Source organism: Centroberyx gerrardi, chromosome 9, assembly GCF_048128805.1.
Source record: "Centroberyx gerrardi isolate f3 chromosome 9, fCenGer3.hap1.cur.20231027, whole genome shotgun sequence".
NCBI classification, from domain to species: Eukaryota; Metazoa; Chordata; class Actinopteri; order Beryciformes; family Berycidae; genus Centroberyx; species Centroberyx gerrardi.
This window is the reverse complement of record NC_136005.1, coordinates 16,592,467-16,617,033: the sequence shown is the minus strand read 5'-3', so window position 1 is coordinate 16,617,033 and position 24,567 is coordinate 16,592,467. Positions and strand designations below refer to the sequence as shown.

The 24,567-nt window shown below is 42.0% G+C and overlaps 1 protein-coding gene across 1 annotated transcript; it reads right to left on the bottom strand.

Moving 5' to 3' along the window:
- Positions 1-892: 892 nt before the first annotated feature.
- kdr (kinase insert domain receptor (a type III receptor tyrosine kinase)) lies at positions 893-23,938 on the bottom strand. The gene is made up of 30 exons (XM_078285699.1): positions 23,659-23,938; positions 22,487-22,580; positions 22,165-22,367; positions 15,021-15,142; positions 14,169-14,337; positions 13,595-13,734; positions 12,612-12,777; positions 11,632-11,755; positions 11,249-11,418; positions 10,912-11,068; positions 9,568-9,688; positions 9,288-9,399; positions 8,839-9,183; positions 8,231-8,377; positions 8,010-8,141; positions 6,781-6,887; positions 6,158-6,293; positions 5,701-5,805; positions 5,494-5,607; positions 4,971-5,059; positions 4,486-4,648; positions 3,846-3,937; positions 3,572-3,694; positions 3,354-3,465; positions 3,170-3,269; positions 2,965-3,070; positions 2,293-2,435; positions 2,097-2,181; positions 1,923-2,008; positions 893-1,749 (listed from the first exon to the last, which is right to left on the bottom strand). The coding sequence occupies exons 1-30, from the start codon at positions 23,723-23,725 to the stop codon at positions 1,533-1,535; spliced, it is 4,047 nt and encodes a 1,348-aa protein (XP_078141825.1). The 5' UTR covers positions 23,726-23,938; the 3' UTR covers positions 893-1,532.
- Between the last annotated feature and the right edge of the window lie 629 nt (positions 23,939-24,567).

Below are 24,567 nucleotides of genomic sequence, written 5' to 3'. Positions count from 1 at the left end.
TACATTGCCTGATGATGTGTAGCCGTACTTCCTGGCACAGCAGGAACCAGTGTTAGAAACACAGCTGAAGCCACAATATGAAAGCCTTCACCAAACAAGAACAAGGTAGTGACATAATGTTATAACAAAGGTCATCAAGGCATTAATTTAGACAGCTAGGCCCAACTGAGAACGATTACTACAAAGAGGAAAAAAACAAAAACTTGCCCTCAACTCCCTGGGAAACTAAGACTTAAACTAAAGGTTAGAGAGTTTGCCAGTTTGAATTTGTATTGGGCAGCTTTCAGTTGTGAATTAACTGTATGATTTTGAAGCTGGGACATGTTGAAAAAGAGCATGAGAATCCTTTTTTGGATAAAAAGGTTAAAGGCAAGAGCTCTCATGCTGACTTTTAAAATGTGCCCTTCAGTACAAAACCCCCTCATAGTGTATTTACCCAGCCCACACTGGCCTTGGTTGGGCTATTGTGGGCATGTATTCTGAGCTGAATATACCTAAGAAAACACCCAAGGTTGGAGGGGTATTGTTCCTGTTGGAAACACACACACACACACACACACACACACACAGTATAACCAAGGCTGAGAAGGTATTGTTTTCTTTGGGCCAGTAAGACACGGAGAAAGGAAATGAGAGATGTAACATACAAAGATACACACACACAAACGGCAAAAGAGGGAGAGAGATAAATACACACACACACACACACAGAGAGAGAGAGAGAGAGAGAGAACTAAGTTTATCTCTGTCTGTTACAGAGGGTGCCACATCCAGCAAGTACAAATGATTGGATTGAACATTCAATGATATTGAGTATTGGAGACTCCTAAATTGATATGCTGTATCAAACAAAAGCTGTTAAATCTTGAAAAAGCAATGCACAGGAAACCTCTTAATCTGTGAGTATACTGTATTTATTTTATAAAACTAGTTACATTTATTGCAGGTTTAGTCGATACGCCTTCAATAAAATACGGTTAGTCATATGAATAAAGGAACTGTACAAATAAGGATCAAGAAATATCATTCAAATCGATCTGAGAGAACAGCTTCTTTACCAAACGTTCAAACGTGTGCCACAAGTGACCAAAAAAAAAAACGAATGGAAAAAAGAAAGAAAACATTTGCTAATTCAATTATCTAAAATTCCAGTTGCCATTTCCTGCAATAGAGGAAGTGGGTGGATTGCCTCTCAGGAAGTAGGTGTGTCCGCATGTCTCGGCTCCCCAGACCTTCCACTTGCTGTGTAAACATGATAGCGTTCCACTGGCTGTCCAGAGAGAGCTGCTCTTACAAAGATCAATTATCTTGTGCATACAACCTTCATGTTTCCCATTGAATTATTAAGTTATCTCTAGTGAAAATATCTCAACATCACAATGAACAAAGCTCTATTGCATGTGATGTCGTTGCTCCTAAAAAGGTAATACCTGCGGAAGGCAAACAAACTTCTGTACAGTGAAAAGACTTGGAAGGTTTAAAGGAGAGAGGTACTGGGGAGGATGGGGGATGGGGGGGGGGGATATTGGGGGTCAGACAGGTGGCGTGCTGTAGCGGACCTCAACACTGAACTTGTCGGCTGTCTTGGGCAATGGAGGCTTCTTCAGCATATTGTGCTTCATGATGACCTCCTCGTTAGCGTAGATCGGGGTGTCCGTGTCGTCGGAGTGGTACCCCGACTGGTATCCGCTCGTCTGATTGGACGACTCCGAGGCCAGAGACTCCTTGCTCTTACAACGCAGCAGTTGGCTGAGGAGAGAAAAAGGGAATGGGGACATTTGGAATGAAAATTGATATTGAGAATGTCTTTTAGAACTATAAAGCTACAAAATCAAGAAATGAAAGATTCCCAAGTGGTTATTATGTGAGTAAAGGGTTGGCAAAAATGTAATATGGGTTATATACAGGTGATCAGTCCTCACCTGAAGTTGGGTGTGCGTGGCAGCCGATGATCCAGACCCTTCATCTCCTCTGGTGATAGGCCCATGCCACTGTCTGTGTGACCCTCCTGTAGGAATCCCATGAAGAGAATAAACACCATTGGTTGGTACGATGGGGAGGGACATTGTGTGTTTGTGGATTTCAGAGACACTCACCATGACGCTGCTGTGCTCCACCGGGATGTCCTCAAAAGTCTTAACACTAAGCGGCCGACTGCACCTTTCACTCTGTTGGGTCAGCCTGCAGGAGGAAGAGAGGAAAAGGTCGATAGATGAGATTCACCGGTGAGTGCTGAAACCGTTGGAGTCGATAGCTACAGTGTAGAGTGAGAGGTGAAAGCATCATGCTGACCCAAGGGGCGGTGCGTTGTCATAGTGGAGCTGCGCATCCAGGATTTCCCCACTTTGGGGCCTGTTGTAGGGGTTCAAGGTATCAGGACTCACTGGGGATTCCTGCACCTCACCTGCTGTCAGAGGTATGTAGTCTTTCCCATCCTAGAGACCAACATAGTCATTAGCTTCTCCACCCCAAAATAAAACACAAAAAACACATTATCTCAAATTCAGACTTCTTTGCCAACATTAAAGGAAAATCCACCCTCCACCCTCAGATATTCTCAGATCTCAGATAATCGGTGATGTTCAATGCACTCCAGGAGTTATTCTGTGATAAAGTGCTGTAATTTACCTTTTTAGTGTACCCGTTCCCTTAACCTGCCTCATCTACTTCTACTAATGATTTCCTACATTTCCCAGAATGACGTTCAACAAACCCCAGAGAACGGGCGTGAACTTGTTCCATTCAGCTGTAGGTTGATGTTTTAGTTTTCTGCAATCAAACTCCATTGCAGCTGCGCTGGAAATATCTTAACATGACGTCACATCATCAACATTTGGCCAACTGGGACCAGAAATGCATGGTACTGCAATAGCTGTTGTTGAATAGTGTTTTGGGTGGATTTTTCCTTTAACAAGAACTGGTATTGGAGAGAAGCAATAGGCATTTGTTTTAGCATAAACGGACCTGCTGAGCACTGGCCTGTAGCAGGTTCCCCAGATGTTCTACCAGCTCTGTGAACGTTGGTCTGTCTGTGGGACGATCCAGCCAGCAGTCCAACATGGTCTGGTATCTATGAAGAAAGGTAATTTGGGTCACAGTAAGACAATGGATCCAAGTACATTTCTGTGGTGTGCTATATGTTACTGCATCATGTCAACTGTCCACTCACATCTCAGTGGTGGCGTAGTCTGGCGCTCTCATCCTGGTACCTTCCTTAAGCCTCCTGCAGAAAGATTCATCGATGCAAACGCCCGGATAGGGAGAAGCCCCTATAGCAGAGAGGACAGTGGTTGGATTGCGGTACTACAGAGTGGTCGATGTTACTTTGTACTAGTGATTACTACTAGGCTTACCCAGGGAGAAGATCTCCCAGAGAAGCACTCCAAAGGACCAAACATCACTCTGGGTGGTGTACACCCGGTCAAAGATGGTCTCAGGAGCCATCCACTTCAGAGGGAGACGCGCCTGTAGCAATGATAAAAGGTTAATACACACTTTATTATATAGGAATCTGCTTTACAGCCCTTAATAGCACCATCTGAAGTCTACATGTCAGTTTAAGGTGACTCACGTCTCCCTTGCGGACATAGTCAGGGTCTTTGTAGACATCTCTAGCCAGGCCAAAGTCGCAGATCTTCACCACATTGTTCTCTGAAAGCAGGATGTTTCTGGCTGCTAGATCTCTGTGGATACACTATGGAGCACACAGAAATAGAAGAGTCAGCACTCACATACAGTAAAAGCCTTCATTTGACAGACAATCATTATCCTCAGTTTTGAAAGCCCACATGCACACGTAGATTTCCAGGTAATGGTGTTGTGTACAGTAGGTGTATGAGCTTCACCTTGCGAGAGGACAGAAACTCCATGCCTTTGGCCACCTGGAAGCTGTAGCTGATCAGGTCCTCCATGGTCAGATGGTCATAGTCTGAGCTCTCTGTGGTCACATGATGCATTTCAATACTTCAATACTTGAACATTCACACAATATTATAGATATAGATGTTATACACTACCAGTCAAAAGTTTGGACACACCTGATTGAATGTACTATGTTTTTCATGATCTTAAAGCCATTTTGATCTAAAGGCTTATGCTTAAATGCTTGAAATTTGTTTTTAGTCAAATATAAACAGTGAAGTTGATGCCTATGTATGAATTTCTTTCCAAAGCCTTTGCCTTTCCATCAAGGCAAAGGGTGGCTACTTAGAAGAATCTAAAATATAAGATTGCTTTCATTTGTTTAACACTTTTGGTCACTGCATAATTCCATTTGTGTTCATAGTTTTGATGTCTTTACTATTATTCTAAAATGTGGAATATAGTAAAAAATAAAGAAAAATGTGGTGTGCCCAAACTTTTTACTGGTAGTCTAGATAGATAAATTAGACAGGAGAGCAATGGCAGACATCAATGATGTGTACATAAGCAATGAGCTGGGAGCAAAGCTGAAAACTGTGCGTCATCCTGATTTGTTTTCCGCACCTTCCTGGCTGTCCAGGTTGCTGACTGAAGCCTCATCTCCCAGTCTGGAGCAGACAGCTGTCCCTGTGCAGATGTCCAGCTGGGCGATCTTCCCCAGACCCAGATCCCCTTCAGTCACATCCTCCTCTACCTGCACCCACTCCTGGCCACCCACACGCTTCCTCTGTTACCATGGAGGAGCAGGGATGTCAGTTTAGAAGACGAGGACAGAAAAGTTATAATCATAATAACAACATTTTTATTCATGATGCATGTTATTGTTGATAGGTACTACGATTTCGTCAGTCTTGTATAAGAGGCTGAAACCATACAGCTGACATCAGTGGGAAAGCTTGAGTAATCTCCAAAACAGCAATGGACTGTATTGCTGTGTAATGGTGTGTGATCAGGGGTGCGAGGGCTGTGTGCAGTCGTATGGGGCGAGTGTAACCACATCAGAGGCTGGCTGCACTTCACGGGCTGCATGGGGGTTACACATCATTTACCTTGAAGGGGCTGTACTCTCCACGCTTGCCCTTCAAGTAGCTGGAGAGGTTTCCGTGTTTACAATACTCTACAATCACCATCAACGGCCCTGAGCAGAGAGGGAAGAGCAAAGAGGTTATGGATCAAAGTAAGAACGGTCAACAACTCAGAACTATACATTACAGGGCCGCAGCATACATCTATAGGCTGTTCGAATGAGAAATGTGAGGCATATTAGAGCGAGAGGAGAATAAATACCAGCCGCCCCAAGTGAACATAGCTAACTTTGTGTTTGAAGCAGATATGTAATTAGGTCAGGGAACACTCATTAAATTCCATCACTAGCTCTCATAAAGAAGACAATTACTCAGGAACGCTATGTGCTCATGACACAAAATGGGGACAAAGTAAATGGGCCCATCTCGCTGACACAAAATCAAGGGTTGAGGCAGAGAACAAACCAATGTAGTTACAAGTATGATGTATCTATGATTTATGCATGATTTATGGATGATGATATATGTCTGCTGTATGATGACTCACCCCCTGGCTTAGTACAGGCTCCCAGCAGGTTGACTACATTGAGATGGTGGCCGATGTGGATGAGGATTTTCAGCTCTGACATCAAGGCACGATACTCGCTAGATGTGGCACCCTCTGAAACAGACAAACTTAGAAACTTAGTTCTCTGTGTATGTGTGTGTCGATGTGCATGTATGTGTTTAGAGAAAGAGAGGACAGAATACTAACCCTTGAGCATCTTGACTGCAACAGTAGTACATGTGGTGGCTTTCTCAATGCCAAAGGCAGCTGCCTCTACCACTTGACCAAATGCTCCTCGCCCCAATGGGTCACCTATGGGACAGAACATTTGTAATCAATATAAAGCTCGAGTTTCACCTCGCCTTGCGACCAATAACATCATTGCCGATATTTTTGTCTCAGATTTAACTGCATTGTATGTAAACTCTGTGTCCATTCTAACGTAATGTGATATGATACTTTATTGATCCATTTAGGGAAATTATCTTCGCGTGCCCAAGGAGGTCAGAGGTCAGGGTCAGCTATAGAACAGGGATTCAACATCTCATTCAAGGACATTTCAGCAGGGCAGATGCTTGCTGACATTGGCTAAACAGTCTACCACCCTGCTGCCCATTCCGTGTATTTCATAAGATTCGTATCAGCGATCTTTTTGACACCTCACCTAGCTTCAGCCGGTCCCGAGGGAACTCCCACTTGTTAGCATCATAAGTGAGCCTTTCGCACTGCTCATCCATGGGCATGTCCTCTGAGTCCAGGATCATGGACAGGTAGCCTGTCTTCAGGTCACCACCATTTGGCTGAAGCAGAGAGAGAGAGAGAGAGAGTATGAGAGACAAAGAGAGATCTGATGTGTGAATTAATGACATGCTATGTGTCTCTATGGCAGTGCTCTCCTTTCCCTACAATGTAACTGTATATGAGTTTTTCCAGTGACTCCGGTGCCCCTTGGGTAAAAGGGGCCACGTCAGTGTTGTGGGTGTACGTGACTTATGAGAGCAGAAAGTGGCCCTGTTGTTCCTGGATACAAAGGAGCCCGGCCAGAGAGAGCCAGGCCAGTCAGCTCTAATCAGTCATACACATTCAGTGTGTGTGCTTGTGTGGGTGCGTGCATGTGCGTGTGCATGCTTGCTTAAAGGGTGTGTGTGTGTGTGTGTGTAGGTGTGTGTGTGTGTGTGTGTGTGTTAATTGTTATTTTTTAATTCATTATAACCTCCTCTGTGTGTGACTGCTGGGAAAAAACAAGGAAGGAAAAGCATGGCAAAGGGAGGATGAGGAAGTTCTTACTCTCTTTCTTCCGCGGATGACAAAGACGATCAGTAACCAGAAAAACATGGCAATGACCACTGACCCAATAGGAACAATCAGCTCCACATTGGTCTTTTCCTCTGCACCTAGAATAAGCACAACAATATAATTTGCAAGAGTTATTCACAGCCCACTTTTGTCTTCGGCCTGTAGAATTATGAAAGTATCAAAGAATTAGATTATTCAACTGATACAAATTTGGGGCACATTCTTTAGGAAAAACTTGGAATAGTCACTCTGAAATGTGGAATATAATGTTCAGTGACGTGCCTTGGCAGCACTCCACACACAGCTCAGACAGGTTTGTCTTTGGCGTGTGTATTGTATATCTGTGTGTCTGTGTTTGGGTTGGAGGAAGGAGGCATTTGGAATTTGGACTGTAAGCAGACTGATATTTTATCTAGTCATAACAAATGTTCACAAGTCAGCAAGAATAAGTGCTGCCAAAGGCAACTTGGAAAAGGGCTGTCACACGCTACAGATCCTTACACCCTGCCCATTAGTTAGACAGGACCGTCTCTCCCTCCTCTCTCCTTTCTGACATTCTAACACACTCTAGTTTTGACTCCCTCACTTCTTCCCCCATATGCGGGGAGCTCCTCGTTAGAGCAGGATCTGTCCTTTGCCCTCCCTTGTTAGCAGGGCTGGCTGGCGCCTGAGCAGCCTGGGAGCTAACGGGGGGACAGGCTGGTGGCGGGGAACAGGTCACGTAGGCCTCGGTTCCAGTTAGCACATTTGTTTGTTTGTCGCTGTGTCTCTGTGTTCAGTACAGAAAAGGGCGGAGAGGAGAGCGAGGCTGGAGCTGGGGCTGGGGCAGGCCGGCCTCTCCCTTTGTCCTGCCGTCTCCTCATTGTTTTGGATTTAGAAACTCCCAGGAGGATGTGTGCTAACAGGGCCAACTTCCTGCCACGCGGAAGTTAAGTTATTCTTACACTTCATCTTTGATATCAGAAATGTCGTATGTGTGATGTGAATCAGGGAAACCTTGAGGCCAGATATAAATACATGGTCTTTGTAAAATTACACGTGTACACTGAGAGGTTAAGGGTAAACTCTTTTGGGTAAAATAATGGCTATACTATATTCTTTATAATACCAGCAAACAGGAAAGATTACATCATTCCACACTACAGCATTTCAGTTGAATAATTAGCAGCATTTCCTGCTTGGCACAAATATCTAGTTTTGCAGTACGGGCAGAGGCTGACCTTCAGTAGTCAGAAAGGCCTGTGAGGCGTCACAGCCGCGGCTGTTACAGGCAGTGCAGATGTACAGACCACTGTCCTCCTTCTTGACTCGCTGAATCGTCAAATTCCGGTTAAGATGGCTCAGAATCACACCTGAAAAAACCCACATTATAGTTTAGCAGCTGTCCCAGAGTACCAACTTATGAAGTGAATCGATTTTCAGTGAAAAGCCACGCACTCACCTGAGCTCTGCAGCACCGTGTGGTTGTTTTTGGTCCACACCACAGTTGGGCTGGGCGTACCAGCAACATCACAGACGAGAGTGGTCGTTGCACTCACGTTTACCTTTTGGTCAGTTAAATTATTCAGGATCCTTGCTGCTTCAAGACCTAAAATAGTAGTGCAGAGTCAAACGTTATTCATTTCAAAAACACTTAGTCATTTAGTATTAAGTCTTAAAAACGTATTTCTCTTAAAACAAGTGAAAAAATCTGTCAAACTGGGATGATTTTACTTTCCAATGTAAATCATCTTGCTTCAAGAATTTTCTTAAATCAAATGTTCTACTCTTGATTGAGTAATCTGCCATATTCTGCCTTGTTTCAAGATGCTGACACTTATTTCTAGAAAATTCCTGAAACAAGCGAAATTAGCTTACCCAACAGGCAGAATTTTTTACTTGTTTTACGAAAAATAGGATTTTGAGACTGAATATGTACTGTATGTCCTGTATAATCAAAGAATTGATTTTGGCAGAGCGAATAATTCGTTTCTAGGTTCTGAGAGGCGTCATTACAGTCGACAAAGTTAACGAGAAGAGTGAGAATTTCTTCTCCAGCTGTGGTTGTACCTCTGAGAGAGAGGTGGCGCAGCAGGCAGGTCCTGTCCCCAGTTTTGATGTTCTCCACCTGACAGGCATACAGACCCTCATCCTGACGGGACGCATTGGGCAGCTGCAGCTCCAGGGTCACGTTGGCGTCCTGCAGGCCGGACAGCACGGCCTGAGGCAGAGGGCGCTGGGGCAGGGACAGGGAGCGGCAGGGCTGCACCAGCGGCACCTGCTCAGAGTCTGAGATGTTGGACAAACGGAACCAGGTGAGGTTCCCATAGATCAGCCTGTCTGCCTTACACCTCAGAACCACATGGTCCTCCTCCAGGGGCTCACTGGACGGAGACACACTCAGCTCAAGGCCACCTGAGAGGGTACAGATGAACACACAAGCAAGAATGAGAATTGCATAATAAAAATTGCCATGCAGTAATGATCAGAAAAAAGAAAAAGGAGAGTATGGTGCTTACGTGTCACATGGAAAAGGATGATGCGTGAATCCTCTCCTGCTTTGTTGGCAGCCAAGCATCGGTAGAGGCTGTGGACCTGAGCTTTCTGAATCTTCAAAGAACTCCCAGTTTTCTATGGAAACGCATTTACCTTGTTAATCATTATTATTAATTTAACTTTAATTTAAACACAGTTCAACAAAAACCACAGAATAACTGGTAGTCTTTTGAATTACCATAGAGGTGAGATTGGGTTATGTTCTGTGTGTAGGTGGTTGTGTTGTGGTCAAGAGGAATTTACCTTTTGTGCATGATCAGTATCAGTGATAATTCGGTCAATAGGGTTCTGACCAGTGCTATTGCTGATGTCTCTCCATTTAGTACACTCCTCCAGCCTGACCTCAGACTTCATCAACCATGACCTGTTGAACGAAGATAAACACAATCCAGATAAAACATCACAAACCTCTTAATGTGATACTTTATTCATCCCTGTAAGGCAATTCTTCTTCCCCCTTTCCCCTTCCTGTAGCCGGACACTTCAGTTGACACATGTTGCTGTAGGTGCAGTACCACACTGCTACAGAACTCTCTAACTCACACATACACATAAAAAGAAATTGCAAACCCAATGTAAATAGAGAACTACGACTTTCTTTCGAAATTACGGTAATGTATTAGTTTTTCCCCATTTGCACAAAAAGCGGAAAGAATATTTTTGCTGGGTTAGGCAATTTATTTTGAGTTGGGGGGGGAGGGGGGCATGTCCACACACACACACACACACACACACACACACACACACACATTGATTGCTGTCGATCCAGATTAAAAAAGTAAAGATAGAAACACTTCTGTAGAATACAACCTACAGGATGATTGAGGGAACACAATGCATGAAGGAAAAGCAAAGAGAATGTAGATAGTGTTGGGTCCATGATAATGAGGGCAGGAAGGCATACAAGCAGAGAGGCAGCTCTGACAGGAAGAAGCCCTTTTTGATAGAGAGCACAACCAGAACAACAGGAAGCATAGTGCAGGACTGAGGAAGTGCTCTGATGTGCAGGCTGGAGATAAGACTCCGCTGATGGTCTGCTCTGGTCAAAGCCTGCCCCCTTTCTATCAACAATCTTCAAATCACTGCATACCTGAGGAGGTTGTTGTGTAATCAATGTTGCCAAGGCCTCCTATATGCCCCAATCCTTATAATGCCTTCACAGTGCAGCTATCTAGAACACTACCCATAACACAGCAGAATCAGGGAGGCAAGCATAGTGCATGTGCTAAGAATATCTGATCGTACACATGGAGAGGTATTTAGCAATCGTATTCTGAATGTGAATAATTGATGTTTTCCTAAAAATGGACAATGTGAAGAACATGAATCACATCCGCTGATCTGCATCGGGTCACAGTTCGTTCTCATTGTCTCTTCTCGTGTTTTTATCAACATCACGAAAGCTGCTATTCCTCCACTAAATCAACAACGTGTTGACAATGAGTGTCTGAGAAGCATGTGAACACTGAATACACAGAGGGAGGTTCTCTCTCTCTCTTTCTCTTTCTCTCTCTCTCTCTCTCTCTCTCTCTCACACACACACACACACACACATACACACACACATACTGAAGAAAGGTGACTTACTGGAAGGCATCTGGACAGTCCTCTTTGGACATCCACTGCCACTGGATATGTGCAGGTGTGGGGATTCCACGGGCGGTGCACCTTAGGGTGGGGCTGCTGTCATACATGTATACATCAGTGTCTATAGCCACCTCCTTCTCAATGATGTGGGGAGGCACTGCAGGAGAAGACATCAGGAGTTAAACAAGGTGGGTGCTTGCTGTCATAGGGTGCTTACAGATGAAGGAGGGTCTCCCAACTCACTACACCACCCAGCTGCCCTAATGTTGACCAACAGGGTCAGGGAGCTCAAGAAGGAACGGGACAGAGGGAAAAGGAAAGAGCAGAGTATACTTGCCGTTGACCAACAGTTGCAGAGAGCGTCTCTGTTCCTGCTTAGTAATCTTATTGGTTAAGACTACTGTGTAATTCCCTGCATCCTTTTCTGTGATGCCATGGATCATGAGGGCATCGCTTCTCGGTCTTATTCTGTAATCATCCTTACGAAGTGGATGGCCATTCTTAAACCTGCACAAGACAGAGGAGGGTCATGTTATCAAATAATCCGTAATATATCTGGGGAATGACAGATTTTATTAACAATCCAGCATCCATGTAAGAAGACCACAGTGGATAAGTCATTTCTGTGTTTGCCCGCACAAGAAGCGGCATGTTTATGCATGTTTAACAGTCAGACTATTATTACTACTGCTGCAACCATTACTTCTACTGTGAACATACCATCTTACAATGGGCTCAGGGTAGGCTGAGTACCTGACAGGAATCAGGGACTCAGATGTTTGATCGCCCACATTTATCTCCAAAACCTTCATCCACGGCTCCTTCATCTCAATGAAAGGCTTTTCTGGAAACAGGAGAAAAATCACAAAATACTCTTAGACACATAAACCATCTATATACATTATAGGTTTATGAGTTTTGGGGCCAAAGGTGATGTCTCACTCATCTACAGACTTGTCATTGCCCCCGAGAAGATTGTTGACACCTGTGGTATGTCTTCAGTGTTTGCCCAATTACTGCAAGCAAAATAATACTAAACTACATGAACAGGACCATGTGGGTTTTTTCATTGGTTAAATTTTTCCCATGTTTTTAGCTGAATTAACTGAAAGTTGATAGTAGATAAGGAGTTGGAGATAGTTTACTACTACTATTTACTAATCAGGTAGCCCTGGATGTGCAGGTATACTGTTTCCTACAGTGCTTTGAAGACTCACACAGCACATCCAGAGAAAAAAAAGAAATAAGCCATGCTCATATTTATCAGAAAAAGAGGCCTAACTGAATGCAAGGTTTGTGCATTCACTGGTTATGGAAAAATAGGCAAAAATACGAGGCATGAGTGAATGCAGCATGCAAAGCATTTAAAGACTGGAGCAACTTCTTGCGGTCCTGCTAACAGCTACAGTCAGATTGAACCACAATTGTCAAACATTGCAACGTCCTCCACGTCTGTATGTGAGTGAAACACCATATATAGGTCCAAGAATCTCTAACCTATCCTTTAAAGAAAGTAAAATCATCGTTATTAAGGCATGACATATTCCATGGAAGGGACCCAGTTCAAATAAACAAAATATTCAGGGTTTCAGGAAGGGAGGAAAATGTTTGTCAGAATGCCTCAAGAATGATTTACTCAACATAGCCACCAAACGTACTGTGTGCTGTGTGCTATTACAGTATTTTTTCTGTGTACCTACCATAAACCTTGAGAAATGCGGAGGTGCTTTTGTCCATCTGACCGCTAGACGCCGTGCAAGTGTATTCTCCGGTGTGATTGACAGTCACATTCTTCACTATGAGTGTGTTGGACAGTACTAGAGAGTTCCACAGCTTCGTCTTGTGGGAGGTCGTGTTCACTGAAGTCTGACAGAAGGGGAGACATGTGAGGAATGCATTGTATATTTATCTGTTAAAAAAAAAAGTACAATTCATAGGTCATTTGGACACTTAAGAATAATTGTGAAAAGTATGAGGGGCCAAGATCTACTGCAGTGATTCTCAACCTTTTTCATATCAAGGACCCCTTATTTAGTCCACATTAGAGCCACAGACCCCCATTTGATGAGATTTTGTCTCCCTGACCCAAATCTGAGAATATTTTTTTTGTTAGATATGATTTTGTCCAGAATTCCGTGACTATCTGTATTGTAGGTAGAGAGATAACAGTGGAACTATGATCAAAATAGTCATTTTTCTATATTCTTTAATTGTGTTAACTTCTTGTAAATGAAATAATGAAGTTTAACAATTCATCAATTTTCTGGGGACCCCCTGGAACCCCGTCAAGGACCCCCGGTGGTCCCCGGACCCCACATTGAGAACCACTTATCTACTGTATAGAACAGAGTATGAATTTCTTAAAAAAAGAAAGCAAATACATTGGCTTTAGTCCACCAAGCTGATTTCTGTTATGTAAGCAACAGAGTCTATGCAACCAGAACATGAAAGAACACATCTGGTCAACTTTGCACTTTGACCTGGTGCGGAGATAAGTTGAAGGATTCCTGAAAGCAGGAAGGGAGGAATATTTGCAAGGAGAAAAGGAAGTAAGAGATATGGTATTTCTGATATCTCTGCCCTGAATTTACAGTATCACGTCTAAATGGTTCGTTTCAATATCAGATAAACATCAGTGGCATCTTTCATAGAAGCATATAGCAGAACAGGCTTGGGCACTGACCAGGGCCTGACCAGAGTGCGTCCAGTTGAATTCAATCGCCACGTTGAGCTCGGTGGTGGCGGTGCAGCTGAACACCAGCCGCTCCCCCACAGACAGCCTCACTTGCGCGGGGGTCAGGGTGAGGTCATGGATCTTGTATCCTGCGGAAAAGGGAGGGAAGACACGGCAAGTGAGTCGACGGCCTATTGTTCTCATGAGACTACAGACTCTCTCTCTCTCCCTCCTTTTCTCTCTCACTCGCTCAGTAACTCTCTTACTTACTCTCTCTTGCTCTCTCTCTCTCTCTCTCGCTCTCTCTCCCTCTATCAATTTTTTTCAATTTTCAATTTCATCTTGCTATTATTGGCATGACATGTGAATACATTTGTGTTGCCAAAGCATATAGAGAGGAAAATAATAGATACAGAAAAAGAATGGTAATAACAATAACATCCGGTAATGACAATAAAAGAAAAGCATTAAGTGACCATAAAAAATAAAATCTGATCAAATGATTAAATACACAAATCTATCTCTCTCTCTTAGACACACACACTCACAAAATGAAGGATCCAGACATGGTCCTTGGCCTTACCAACAACAGCAACAATGTAGAGAGGGGACTTGAACGTCTCATTGCCTATCTGAGTCTGGCAGAACACGACTCCGGCGTAGCTGATCAGATGACTGGGAACAGTGAAGCCCGTCTTCGCATCCCACAGAGAATCCTTCCCATCTGGATACAGTTCCTTCAACGGATAATTCTGACAGACACAGAAAATTAGAAATGTGTCATATAATTGGGTCTCATGTTTCAATTTTTTACTTGTCAATTCTTGAGACAGTTTCTTTGATGCACTTTGTCTGCGTGACGTCTAGAATTAAAAATCACTTAGGAATCTAGGAGAATCTATCAGGATGTTTTTGTTTTTTTTAATGAGCAGCCTGTATCTGGCTTACTATTGATTGCATTACTATTCAAAACACCACATTAGGTAAAAGAGCTCAATAAGACTGATATGACCTGTAATGCCAACACTAGTTACTGACAATAATACTCCTGAGTATGTATATTTCAGTATGTTAGCTTGTGGTTGTTTGAGCAGCCAAACGTTGAAGTGTTTTTTTCCAAATCACATTGAACTGAATGACACATTTTTTTCCAAAACCCTTTGAGTTAAATGACATATTACATAAACGCCCTTTATTCGTTGAAATTATAACTGTTGTGCCCAAAGGGTGGAGGTAGCCCAAGTGGGAAATGGAAACTCAATTGGTAAAGTACATTTTCCCCGTCTCTTATGAGACAATGAAACCTTTTATGTTCAAAACCAAAGTTGCTATCTGCTGGTATGCCTTTCATCCTGCAAAACCTTTCTGATTATGCAATATGTCATTATTGTCAAGTTAGCTTAATAACAATTACTTAATAACAATTCTTCCTTACAGTGTGGAGCGTAACGTTGAGATTCTCCACGGACCCACGGCACGGTATGACCACCCACTCTCCTTCACTGATAAACACCACTTCATATTCTTTCTCAGACGGCACAAATGGCACCTTGTAATCTAAAATCAAAAACACATGTAAATTATAAGACAGTAATTACGTGAAATCAACACAACACCACATGATAACACAAGACACGACACAACACCAAGCAACACAACACAACACAACACGATGAAACCACAACATACAACAAAACACAGCACAGCACAGCACACAACACAACAAACACAACAAACACAACACAACACAACAAACACAACAAACACAACACAACACAACAAACACAACAAACACAACACAACACAACAAACACAACAAACACAACACAACACAACAAACACAACACAACACAGCACAGCACACAACACAACAAACACAACAAACACAACACAACAAACACAACAAACACAACAAACACAGCACACAACACAACAAACACAACAAACACAACACAACACAACAAACACAACAAACACAACACAACACAACAAACACAACACAACACAGCACAGCACACAACACAACAAACACAACACAACACAACACAACACAGCACAACACAACACAACACAACAAACACAACAAAACACAGCACAACACAAAACAACAAACACAACAAAACACAGCACAGCACAGCACACAACACAACAAACACAACACAACACAACACAGCACACAACACAACAAACACAACACAACACAGCACAGCACAGCACACAACACAACAAACACAACACAACACAACACAGCACACAACACAACAAACACAACACAACACAGCACAACACAACACAACAAGCACAGCACACAACACACAACACACAGCACAACACAACAAACACATAACACAACACAACAAACACAGCACACAACACAACAAACACAACACAGCACAGCACACAACACAACACAACACAACAAACACAACACAACAAACACACAACACAACACAACACAACAAGCACAGCACACAACACACAGCACACAGCACAACACAACAAACACACAACACAACACAATAAACACAGCACACAACACAACACAACAAACACAACACAACACAACACAACACAGCACAGCACACAACACAACACAACAAACACAACACAACACAACAAACACAACACAGCACAGCACAACAAACACAGCACACAACACAACAAACACACAACACAACACAACACAACAAACACAGCACACAACACAACACAACAAACACACAACACAACACAACACAACAAACACAGCACACAACACAACACACAACACAACACAACAAACACAGCACACAACACAGCAAACACAACAAACACAACACAACAAACACAACACAACACAACACAACAAACACAACACAACACAACACAACAAACACAACACAACAAACACAACACAACACAACAAACACAGCACACAACACAACACAACAAACACAGCACACAACACAACAAACACAACACAACAAACACAACACAACAAACACAACAAACACAACACAGCACAACACAGCACAACACAACACAATGCAACATAACACAACACAACAAACACAACACAACAAACACAACAAACACAACACAGCACAACACAACACAACACAACACAATGCAACATAACACAACACAACAAACACAACACAACACAACACAACAAACACAACACAGCACAACACAACACAACAAACACAACACAACACAACAAACACAACACAACACAATGCAACATAACACAACACAACAAACACCGCACACAACACAACAAACACAACAAACACAACACAACACAACAAACAAAACAAACACAACATAGACAACACAGCACAGCACACAACACAACACAACACAACACAACATAACACAACACAACAAACACAACACAACACAACACAACATAACACAACACAACAAACACAACACAACACAACAAACACAGCACACAACACAACAAACACAACAAACACAACACAACACAGCACAGCACAGCACACAACACAACACAACACAACAAACACAACACAACACAGCACAACACAACACAACACAACACAACACAACACAACACAACATAACGCAACACAACAAACACAACACAACAAACACAACACAACACAACAAACACAGCACGCAACACAACAAACACAACACAACAAACACAACACAACACAACACAACACAACACAACACAACACAGCACAACACAACACAACACAACACAACACAACATAACGCAACACAACAAACACAACACAATAAACACAACACAACACAACAAACACAGCACGCAACACAACAAACACAACACAACAAACACAACAAACACAACAAACACAACACAGCACAGCACAGCACACAACACAACACAACACAACAAACACAACACAACACAACAAACACAACACAATACAACAAACACAGCACACAACACAACAAACACAACAAACACAACACAACAAACACAACAAACACAACAAACACAACACAGCACAACAAACACAACACAACAAACACAACAAACACAACAAACACAACACAGCACACAACACAACACAACACAACAAACACAACACAACACAACACAGCACAACATAACACAACACAACAAACACAACACAACACAACACAACAAACACAACACAACAAACACAACACAACACAACAAACACAGCACACAACACAACAAACACAACAAACACAACACAATGCAACATAACACAGCACAACAAACACAACAAACACAACAAACACAACAAACACAACAAACACAACACAACACAACAAACACAACACAACAAACACAGCACACACAACAAACACAGCACAGGACACAACACAGCACAACACAACACAACACAACACAACAAACACAGCACACAACACAACAAAACACAACAAACACAACACAACAAACACAACAAACACAACAAACACAGCACACAACACAACAAAACACAACACAACACAACACAACAAACACAACAAACACAACACAACACAACAAACACAACACAACAAACACAACAAACACAACAAACACAACACAGCACACAACACAACACAACACAACAAACACAACACAACACAACACAGCACACAACACAACACAACACAACAAACACAACACAACACAACACAGCACAACATAACACAACACAACAAACACAACACAACACAACACAACAAACACAACACAACAAACACAACACAACACAACAAACACAGCACACAACACAACAAACACAACAAACACAACACAATGCAACATAACACAACACAACACAACACAACACAATGCAACATAACACAGCACAACAAACACAGCACACAACACAACAAACACAACAAACACAACAAACACAACACAACAAACACAACACAACACAACAAACACAACACAACAAACACAGCACACACAACAAACACAGCACAGGACACAACACAGCACAACACAACACAACACAACACAACAAACACAGCACACAACACAACAAAACACAACAAACACAACACAACAAACACAACAAACACAACAAACACAGCACACAACACAACAAAACACAACACAACACAACACAACAAACACAACAAACACAACACAACACAACAAACACAGCACACAACACAACAAACACAACACAACACAACAAACACAGCACAGGACACAACACAGCACAACACAACACAACACAACACAACACAACACAGCACACAACACAACAAAACACAACAAACACAACACAACAAACACAACAAACACAACAAACACAGCACACAACACAACAAAACACAACACAACACAACACAACACAACACAGCACAACAAACACAACACAACACAACAAACACAGCACACAACACAACACAACAAACACAACACACAACACAACAAACACAGCACAACACAACACAACAAACACAGCACACAACACAACACAACAAACACAACACACAACACAACAAACACAGCACAGCACAACACAACACAACACAACACAACAAACACAGCACACAACACAACACAACACAACAAACACAACACAACAAACACAACACAACACAACAAACACAGCACACAACACAACAAACACAACAAACACAACACAACAAACACAACAAACACAATAAACACAACACAGCACAACACAACACAACAAACACAACACAACACAACACAGCACAACATAACACAACACAACAAACACAACACAACAAACACAACACAACACAACAAACACAGCACACAACACAACAAACACAACAAACACAACACAATGCAACATAACACAACACAACACAACACAACAAACACAACACAACACAACACAATGCAACATAACACAGCACACAACACAACACAACACAACACAACAAACACAACACAACAAACACAACACAACACAACAAACACAGCACACAACACAACAAACACAACAAACACAACACAACAAACACAACAAACACAACAAACACAACACAGCACAACACAACACAACAAACACAACACAACACAACACAACACAGCACAACATAACACAACACAACAAACACAACACAACAAACACAACACAACACAACAAACACAGCACACAACACAACAAACACAACAAACACAACACAATGCAACATAACACAACACAACACAACACAACAAACACAACACAACACAACACAATGCAACATAACACAGCACAACAAACACAGCACACAACACAACAAACACAACAAACACAACACAACAAACACAACACAACACAACACAATGCAACATAACACAACACAACACAACACAACAAACACAACACAACACAACACAATGCAACATAACACAGCACAACAAACACAGCACACAACACAACACAACACAACAAACACAACACAACACAACAAACACAGCACAGGACACAACACAGCACAACACAACACAACACAACAAACACAACACAACACAACACAACACAACAAACACAGCACAGCATAGCACAGCACAACACAACAAACACAACACAACACAACACAACACAACAAACACAACACAACACAACACAACACAACAAACACAGCACAGCACAGCATAGCACAACACAACACAACAAACACAACACAGCACAACAAACACAGTATAGCACAACACAACACAGCACAACACAACATAACACAACAAACACAACACAGCACAACAAACACAGTATAGCACAACACAACACAGCACAACACAACACAACACAACAAACACAGTATAGCACAACACAACACAGCACAACACAACACAACACAACAAACACAGTATAGCACAACACAACACAGCACAACACAACATAACACAACAAACACAACACAGCACAACACGATGCAACATAACACAACACAACACAACACAACATAACACAACACAACACAACACAGCACAACACAATGCAACATAACACAACACAACACAACACAACAAACACAACACAACACAACACAATGCAACATAACACAACACAACACAACACAACAAACACAACACAACACAATGCAACATAACACAGCACAACAAACACAGCACACAACACAACAAACACAACAAACACAACAAACACAACACAACAAACACAACACAACACAACAAACACAACACAACACAACACAACACAACAAACACAACACAACACAACAAACACAGCACAGGACACAACACAGCACAACACAACACAACACAACACAACACAACAAACACAGCACACAACACAACAAAACACAACAAACACAACACAACACAACAAACACAACAAACACAACAAACACAGCACACAACACAACAAACACAACAAACACAACACAACACAACAAACACAGCACACAACACAACACAACAAACACAACACACAACACAACAAACACAGCACAGCACAACACAACACAACACAACAAACACAGCACACAACACAACACAACAAACACAACACACAACACAACACAACAAACACAGCACAGCACAACACAACACAACACAACAAACACAGCACACAACACAACACAGCACAACACAACAAACACAGTACAGCACAACACAACACAGCACAACACAACACAACACAACACAACACAACACAACACAACACAACAAACACAGCACAACACAGCACAACACAACACAACACAACACAGCACAACACAACACAACACAACACAACACAACACAACAAACACAACACAACACAACACAACACAACAAACACAACACAACACAACAAACACAGCACAACACAGCACAACACAACACAACACAACACAACACAACACAACAAACACAGCACAACACAGCACAACACAGCACAACACAACACAACACAACAAACACAACACAACACAACACAACACAACACAACAAACACAACACAACACAACACAACACAACACAGCACAACACAGCACAACATAGCACAACACAACAAACACAGCACAACACAACACAACACAACACAATACAACAAACACAACACAGCACAGAACAACACAACACAACAAACACAACACAACACAACACAACACAACATAGCACAACACTGTCTGTCACAGCAGTGATTCTCAAAGCGGAGTAATAGTGAAATGAGGAATAGTGAAATGAGTAATAGTGAAATGAGGAATAGTGAAATGAGGAATAGTGTCATTTCAGTATAATCTAATTCACTAATTCATTCACTTATACAGAATGTATAAGAATGACAATTCTAATCATAGGTTTCACTCTCACTACTAAACAATCTTCCCACATGCAGTCCGCTCGGACAAAATCAAATGGGGGTCTGTGGCCTAATGTGTGTCTGTCTGTGAGTCTGTGGCATGGAACCACTGTGTTACAGGATCTTCTCTGCATGTGTCCATAATTGCTTGATTATACTGTAATATTTCTCACTGTTCTGTGCCTATGTGCCAAAGCAAAACTGCTATTATGTAATGGACGTTTTTCTAGGTCTAACACAACACATCACAACAAAACGCAGCACCACCATGCAGCTACACACTAAGGCTGCTGGGATATAACTGAAAACACCCCAGATGCTTTTGTCACGCCAAAGAAAGGTTAAGATGTGCTATACCATGGACAAACACAAAGACAGCCGCTGAAGTCTTGCCATCCTCAACCTCTAGGTCTTTGTAGGAACACTGATACTGTCCCGTTTCATTGGCAGTCGCATTGGAGATCCGTAGTGTTGTGCAGAAGAGTCCCGATCCACTGCAGTCAACTGTGGAGAAGCGACTGCTTGTAGAAGGAGTGGTCCACCTCAGGTACTGCCGACCACTGCCAAATCAACGAAGAAAGAATTATGTACTGTATGTATAGATGGATGGATGGATGGATGGATGGTTAGATGGATGGATGGATGAAATGTAATGAGGTATTATATTTAGATATTTCACCTGCAGGTGAGCTCCAGGTTGTCAGATTTATTCATCCTCTGGATGCCATGGATGTTCAGCGTTGGGGGATCAGGCATAAATCGCAGTTCTATGGCTGGAAGAATTATCAACAGAAGTCAAACACCCTAAAGACTGACTGAATGCAACAAACAAAATCAACAGTGATGACATTAGTCAATGTATGGCCCTGACAAATGCCACTTCCATAGAGGGTTCAGAGGTCAGATCACTAATGTTTCCCAAACACACAGTATGGTCTTTTAATGGAAATCAAATCAATTCAACAGCACAAATCCTACTACCAAGATCCCTGCCATGATAGAAACTGTAAGTGAAATATGTTAGGTTGGCAAAAAAATAGCAGTTATTGCTTCTCAAAGTCTCAAGCATGGAAAGTAGAGTCAGGGATGAATGTTTTGTAACTGGCTCTCTGGCTACTCTGGGCCATTTTTCCACTGCTGCAGCAAATGGCGGAGCTGTGTCAAAACAGGAAGCTGGGGAAGATGGGCCGGGTCAGGCTCAATAGCCCGGCACTGTATCGCCTAGGTGGGGTTCCTGTTTCTGAGGATACAGGCCCGGAGCCCACCGCCTCCCTGTGAGGCCCCACCGCATAGTCTATGGAAAAGCTGAACATGTCATGATGAACAATGAAGTATTTAAAGACACCATTAAATAATGTGTCTTGGTTTAACTTAATGTATGCTAATCCTTTATGTTATACTACAGCAAATTTAGGATTATGAAATAGTTGCCACTACTCCAGCCTTGGTCAAATGGGCACTGATTTCTTTTATCTTCTCATATATTCCCCTGTGCAAAAGAGAACAGAAGTTCTTTACTATTATACTGTTCAAATTTAATCTAATGCACATAGTACTTATTTTGTTTTTCATAAACAACAAATGTATTCATCATGCTCTGGCTGAATTGCCAAAGCAAATATAATTGATCCATCAAAGCCACAGTTGAAAACTACATGAAAGTAGTAGAAGTGTAGTAGTAGCAGTAGTAGTAGTAGTGTAGAGAATACATATCTGATAGTCTACACGGAGAATGAGTTTTCATGGAAGACAGTGGGCTACACATAAACATCTGAATCTATTATTCAACTTAAGTTAATAGTTTAGCTATATGACATAGTTTATTTGTAAGTAAGTATTTTATTTTCTCACCAACGACACAACTGATTTCCAAAATAATGCCAAGGAGTGGAATGACGGAGATTGCCTTAGCCATCATCCGACAAAAGAGGTGGACAGTCCCCACATGAACATCCAATAAAAACGTTCCCTCCAGCAATAATCCTACACGCTCATTACTTGTCCATTGACCAGCGGTGCTTTATATTCCCTTCAACGGTTAGTCTATGAAAGTTATAGCCGCGCCACAAAATTAGAAAAAACTTCCCAATGAGAAATACTGAAGCCGCGCCAGTCCGCCAGTGATCTGCAGCGTGTAAAGTCTCGCTCTGGTCCCCATGGAGCTGAAGGTGCTGCTGAGGAAGGATGGAGAGCGCAGCAGGGAGGAGCGTCACTCTATCGCACTCAAAACAGTAAACTTTGACCAAAGAGTTGTGAAGAAAAACACAAGTTCTAACTAGTTTGTTTGTTTTAAATGTCCTATTGCCAAACTTCCAATCACATCTGTCCTTGCAGCACACTAACTGATCCTGCCGGTCTGCGTTGAAAAGTGAAGCACTTTGTAAATTTGTTTCTAAAAGTGCTATATAAATTAAGTATTATTATTATAATAGATGTAGGCTACTCACTGGCCTATAGTCAAAATTAATAGTTTAATTTCAAAAATGAGACATCCACCATTTGAAAACATTGACACCTCCTCTAACAAAATGATGGCTTACTGTAAAGTCCAATATAACAACTATTAAAGTTAGGAGTCATCTTAAGACCTTTACTTACAAAACAGTTAAGTTTCTGTGGATAGAATGATATGTGATTTTGAAATACTGACTGATGAAATTTAGGAAGCATTTTTTTTTCCAAAATGGATAAATTGCGTTTTGGAATTAAACCATTCAAATGTATTTGATGCAGTTTTCTGAATCTGAAAAAAAAAAACAG